This window comes from Colobus angolensis, unplaced genomic scaffold (assembly GCF_000951035.1).
Source record: "Colobus angolensis palliatus isolate OR3802 unplaced genomic scaffold, Cang.pa_1.0 Scaffold9, whole genome shotgun sequence".
Classification (NCBI taxonomy): domain Eukaryota; kingdom Metazoa; phylum Chordata; class Mammalia; order Primates; family Cercopithecidae; genus Colobus; species Colobus angolensis.
Window position 1 is genome coordinate 6,392,607 of NW_012122931.1, and position 6,082 is coordinate 6,398,688.

At 58.6% G+C, this 6,082-nt stretch overlaps 1 protein-coding gene across 1 annotated transcript in view; it reads right to left on the reverse strand.

Annotated features, from left to right (window-relative positions):
- PKN3 (protein kinase N3) overlaps positions 1 to 6,082 on the reverse strand; it is a 23,171-nt gene extending 17,089 nt beyond the window's left edge. Inside the window, exons 1-6 of the mRNA XM_011931263.1 lie at positions 5,596 to 6,082; positions 3,496 to 3,736; positions 3,161 to 3,306; positions 2,293 to 2,404; positions 2,094 to 2,221; positions 1,712 to 1,895 (exon numbers count right to left, since the gene is read on the reverse strand). Of these exons, the coding sequence (XP_011786653.1) occupies positions 1,712 to 1,895; positions 2,094 to 2,221; positions 2,293 to 2,404; positions 3,161 to 3,306; positions 3,496 to 3,736; positions 5,596 to 5,748 (964 nt within the window). The 5' untranslated portion in view covers positions 5,749 to 6,082. The remainder of the gene's footprint in view (positions 1 to 1,711; positions 1,896 to 2,093; positions 2,222 to 2,292; positions 2,405 to 3,160; positions 3,307 to 3,495; positions 3,737 to 5,595) is intronic.

The following is a 6,082-nucleotide window of genomic DNA, read 5'->3' on the forward strand; positions in this document are numbered from 1 at the left end:
GGGAGGCAGAGCTTGCAGTGAGCTGAGATCCGGCCACTGCACTCCAGCCCAGACGACAGAGCAAGACTCCGTCTCAAAAAAAAAAAAGGACACCTCAAGTAACTGGGGTGTTTAGCCAGGAGACAGGATATGGGGTGGCCTTGAGTAGTTGAATTCTAGGCCTTTTAACAAGCTATTTCTTCTGCATTTCTGAACTTGTCTACTTGGCCATAAGTACTCCTGTGTAAGTCCTTCAAGGCCAAGACACCACCTCCTCTAGAAAACACTCCTTGGGCCAGGTGTGATGGCTCACACCTGTAATCCTAGCACTTTGGGAGGCCAAGGCAGGTGGATCACAGGAGGTCAGGAGTTCGAGACCAGCCTGGCCAACATGGTGAAACTCTGTCTCCACTAATAATACAAAAATTAGCCAGACATGGTGGTGCAGGCCTGTAATCCCAGCTACTTGGGAAGTTGAGGCAGGAGAATTGCTGGAACCCAGGAGGCGGAGGTTGCAGTGAGCTGATATCACACCACTGCACTCCAGTCTGGGTGACAGTGCGAGACTCCATCTCAAAAAAAAGAAAAGAAAACATTCCTGGATTCCCCAAGGCCAGGTGAGAGGGCTCCATCCAGAGCCTGCGTTTCCTCTTCTCAGCTCTGCTCACAATGGAATAGGGTCAGTCTGCCCTGTAGCAGTGCTCTGTGCAGGTAGGCGCTGGCCTTTCCAGCTCGCACTGTATCTCGGTGGGATACAGCTTCAAAGCCCATGCTCTCAGATTATTTGCTGATTACAATTTGGCTGCTGCTACAAGGATACAGATCTCGGTACAAGATAAGAAAATTGGCCGGGCGCGGTGGCTCAAGCCCGTAATCCCAGCACTTTGGGAGGCCGAGACGGGCGGATCACGAGGTCAGGAGATCGAGACCATCCTGGCTAACACGGTGAAACCCCGTCTCTACTAAAAAATACAAAAAACTAGCCCGGGCGAGGTGGCGGGCGCCTGTAGTCCCAGCTACTCGGGAGGCTGAGGCTAGAGAATGGTGTGAACCTGGGAGGTGGAGCTTCACGACAGGGCGTGCCCTGTCACCCAGGGTGGAGTGCAGTGGCGCATTCTCAGCTCACTGCAACCTCTGCCTCCGGGGTTCAAGCAATTCTCTGCCTCAGCCTCCCAAGCAGCCAGGTCACAGGAGCCCACCACCACACTTGGCTAATTTTTGTATTTTTAGTAGAGACAGTGTTTCACCATCTTGGCCAGGCTGGTCTTGAACTCCTGACCTCATGATCCACCCACCTTGGCCTCCCAAAGTGCTGGAATTACCGGTGTAAGCCACCGTGCCCAGCCTAGAAAACTTTCTAAGAGTCCAAGCTGCCCAGTGCTGGGTATCAAGCTTTGCAGGACTGCGAGCTTCCTGACACCAGTGCTTTAAGCACTATTCTGCTTATTTATGTAAATAAAAGCTACACTGTCTGAGTGCTGACTCTGCTAGGCACTGTGCTTAGCACATCACGTGCAACACAGTAACCCTATGAGATAGGTGCTATATCATCCCCATTTTACAGATGGATAAACTGAGGTTTGAAGAAGGAATGTCAGTTTCCCAAGGTCACGCTGCTAGTGGGTGGTGGGGCAGGACTGAAACTCTTGAACTCTTCCCCAAAGTTATTTGTGCTTCCAGGTCTCCCCCCAAAAAGAATGAGCGCTCTGAAGTGGGAGGAACTTCTGGCTACCTGTCAGGGCGGTGGGCTTCACAGGTGTCCCTGAAGGCTGGGGGTATCCAGGCACTGCAGTTCGCAGCTCTCGGGCCACTCTGCTGCGCAAAGGGTGGGCAGGAGGGAGCTGCTCCAGCAGCTGCTCCAAGGCCAGCCGCAGGAGGTCCAGTTTCTGGGAGGACTCCTGTAGCTGGGCCTGGGCCTGCAGAGGAGATAAGGTAGAGCCAGGTTTGTGGGTTATATGGCAGGGGGCAGCAGCCCAGGTCACCCAGAGTCACCTTCCGCATGAAGTCTCGACAGAGAAATCCTGCTTCTACACGGCCACCCTCCCTTCACGCCCCTGCAGAGGGTGGTATGGGAAGAAGCCGGCCTTAGGAGAGGGCCAGGGCTGGGACCTGACCTCGGCCAGCGCCTTGCGGTCCTGTGTTCTCCGGCTACTGAGCAGTTTCACCACGTTCTTGGCGCCTTCGGCCACGGATGCCTCAACGTGCAGTCGATGCTGTAGCTCCTCCGCCAGCAGCTCAGGCCCTGTGGGAAGGAGGGCAGCTCTCAGGCACTGCCCTGCCCTGCTCCGCCCTCCCTGTATGTCAAGGCCTCACCTGGCTCTGGGGACCCACTGGCCTCCAGGCTGCTGATCTTCATCCGCAGCAGGGCCACCTTCAGCTGGCTGTCCCGCAGCATCTGCCGGGCAGCTGCCAGGAGCTTCCTCTCCTGTGGAGCCGTGGCACAAGCCCATGACAGCAGGCCTGGGCCACAGCTTCCCCCATCAGACCACAGTTAAAGTCAAAGCCTGGTCTCCCTCGTCAGAACAGGGTTAAAGTCAAACCTCGCTCAGTAGGCCAAACACTAGAGTCAAACCTCCTTTGTTGGACTAGTTGGTGGGTCAGGGGAGCCTTTTTCATCAAACCAACAAGGGCTGGGGTCAAGCTTCCCCTTTTGTATCGGGGCTGGGGTCATGCCTCTCCCATCAGATCAGGGCTGGTGCTAACTCTTCCCCATTAGAGCAGGGCAGGGGCTAAGCTAAGCCTCCCCCATTAGATTAGGGCAGGGGCTAAGCCTCTCCCATTAGATCAGGGCTGGTGCTAAGCTATGCCTTTCCCACTAGATCAGGGCAGGGGCTAAGCCAAGCCTCCCCCATTAGATTAAGGCTAAGGTCCTGCCTCCCTCATCATATCAGGGCCACAGCCAAGCCTTCTGGTCAGACAAATACTGAGGCCCAGTTCCTGACATCATGCTGGGAGCTGGGACTGGGGCTGAGCTAGGATCCCAGTAGACCAGGGCAAGGCCTTCTCTGTCACACTAGGGGCTACAGCCATGCCTTCCTCACCCAACTGGGGTTTGGGGCCATATTTTCCCCATCAGACTGCAGGCTGGGATGGTGTCTCCTTACGGGCTCAATGGCTGAGTTGCATTTCCCTGTCGGACCAGGGGCCAGGGTGTCCCTGCCATCAAACTGTGGGGCCTTACCTTGGGGGTGCCACTGGCACACGTGTGGGTCATGTTCTCAGCCCCCTGCTTCACCTTCAGCTCCACGTGCAGCTGCCTCCGGAGAGCCTCTAGGTGCCGAGCTCTGAGCTGCTCTGCCCACGGCCGGGGTCCTGAGGCCACAGGCTCTGTGCACGGGGGTATCGAGCACCTAAGTCCCTCACTCAGGGCCGATACCCCCACTGTGGCCTCTCCTCCTTCCCCGACTGATCTATGGGCAGGAAATGAGGTGGTCTCGCCACAGTGGCCAGGGCCAAGGCCAGGGGCCAGATCGGCCTGGAGCCTTCTGTCCAGAGAGGTCTCGGCTCCTCACTCACCAGCCGGGTCAGGCCCAGGGCCGGGCAGCAGGATTCGGGCATGCAGCTCCCTCAGCTCTCCATGCAGCTGCTCCAGGCGGCGGTTGGAGGACTGCAGCAGCTGCTGCACATGGCCCAAGTGGCGGCGGTCTGTGGCCACGCGCCGCAGGTTCTCCACCCCCTCCTTGATCTTTAGCTCCTTCTGGATGGCCCGCCGGATCGCCTCTTTCTCATCCTCCGGGGGCCACTGGCTCGGCCCAGGCTGCAGGGCCAGTGGAAAGCAGAGGGTGGAAAGCAATCATGGGGTGCAGTGGCCACCAGCAGCCTCTGCTCACTGCAGATGGAGGCAGAGGAAGGGACGGCACCCAGGACTGACAAGCACAGGGTTTGGGAAGCCTCTCTCCCTTTAGAGCTCAGGCCTGAGCCAGATGGAAACTCCGAGGCCACTCATCTAGGCCAAGCTCCTGTTCTCTGCCCGTTAGAGAAGGGTGGGGCAGGGGGGATAGTTCACACGGTAAACGGGTGCCAGGTTCTATTCTAAGAGCTTTGTATAGATTACCACATCACTCCTCCCAGCAATCCCACCCGGTAGCAGCGGTCATTACCCCCATTTTCTTTTCTTTTTCTTTTCTTTTCTTTTTTTTTTTTTTTTTGAGACAGAGTTTTGTTCTTGTTGCCCAGGATGGAGTGCGGTGGCACCATCTCGGTTCACCACAACCTCTGCCTCTTGGGTTCAAGCGATTCTCCTGCCTCAGCCTCCTGAGCAGCTGGGATTACATGCACACGCCACCACCCCTGGCTAACTTTGTGTTTTTAGTAGAGATGGGGTTTCTCCATGTTGGTCAGGCTGGTCTCGAACTGCCAACCTCAGGTGATCTGCCCGCCTCAGCCTCCCAAAGTGCTGGAATTACAGGTGTGAGCCACCACGCATGGCCTATTACCTCTGTTTTCTAGTGAGGAAACTGAGGCCCAGAGAGGTGAAGTAACTTGCCCACAGTCAAGACACAGAGGAGAGACCACCATCTCTCAGGCCCCAGCTGTCCCTGGCAGCCCCGGGTAATCAGGCTGCTCTATGTCTGGGATCCAAAGCAGAGTCCAGGAGCCAGAAAAGCTCAGCGCCAAGTAGGGGTTCACACAAAGCCACATGAGAAGGCAGCCAGGGGCCTGGGAGCCAGGGCTTGTTCCCCTAATGTCCCAGTGCCACAGGTAGCAAAGCGGAGGCACAGAGAGGGACTGGGGAGATCTCCGGGTGCCCACCCGCTGCTCAGCTCCTGGGAGGAAGTAGAAAGCTCTCTCACCGCTTCACCCAGGTTGCAGCCAGGAACAGGAACACCTCCTTTCCAGCCGCCAGCATTTCAAACCAACCGGTGCCAAAGGTGACCTCAGGCCAGGGTAACCCACGATGCCCCGCAACACGGGTCCTTGCAGGGACCCCATCTTACCTCTCTGTGTTCCATCTTCTCCTGAGCCCAGTGGAAGGGGCCGCAACCCCAGACTCAGGGACCACCCCCCCTCCTCCTGCCCCAGACCTCAGCGGGGGCCTGCTGGCCCAGCTGTCAGAGGGCAAGGGCGAGGCTCAGGAAATCCTCTGACCGCCCTAGGCCACAGGGCCAGAGCCAAAGACTGGAGCAAACAAAGGTCCCATGGAGCTGGGGGCCCGGCCACCGGGGTCCTGAGTCACTCAGCTGCCGTTGCAGGGCGGAGCCCCGCAGGAAATCGGAAAATGTGTACAAGCTACGTCTGGAACAGGCGGAGGGACCTCCAGAGGAAGGGGGTGGGAAGGGGCAGACCAAGCCCCAATCCTGAAGGCAGCTTAAGCAACTGGCTTGGGCACTCAAGGAGTCTACACGAACCCCCAAACACCCCCATGGCCCTGTCTGCCCCGGGTTGGAACTCCAACATGGACACACACACCACCTCCTTTCGGCTCTTTGCGGGGACGCACTCCTGTCCGCAAATGCCCCCCTCCCCACTACTGGCTCCGGGGCAGGACACCACTTCTCCCTCCCCAGTAGCAGACAGACACAGCCTCGGTCCTTCGGGCCCACGCGCACCAGCACCTACTGCCAGCTCTGGCAGGAAACCCGGCCCCCTCCACGTTCTAGAACCCACTATACGTACCGAAAGGTTCCCGCCCCGGGGCGGAGGAGGCCGCTCCCCTCTCATCCACCCTCCCCTCGCGCCTCGTGTGCTGCGAGAGGGACTCCCGCCACTGCCAAGCGCGCACAGACTGCGCCCCACGTCGCGCGCACATTCTAATCCCCCCAGGCCCATGTGGTCCCCCTTTCTATCCCGGCTAATTCCAGTTGGCCTTGGAGCCCCACCGCGGAGTACCGACTTAAGGACACTCTGGGGACCACCCTCGTGGCGCACACTGCGGACTCAGCCGACCTTGCTCACGGGCTGGTTGAGGTACAAGCTCCGGCTCAGCCGGGGGCTAATTTGGAGACACTGCAGGGTCCAGGAACGACCGAACCCGGAGCTCAGGTCTGCTCTGCAAGGGCGTCGCGGGGCCGGGGCCAGGGAAAGGGCAGGGAAGGGGCGCGGGTGAGGGGCAGGTTGGGGGACGTGGCCTCGGTTCGGGGCTCCGGGGCGATGACCGAGGCTT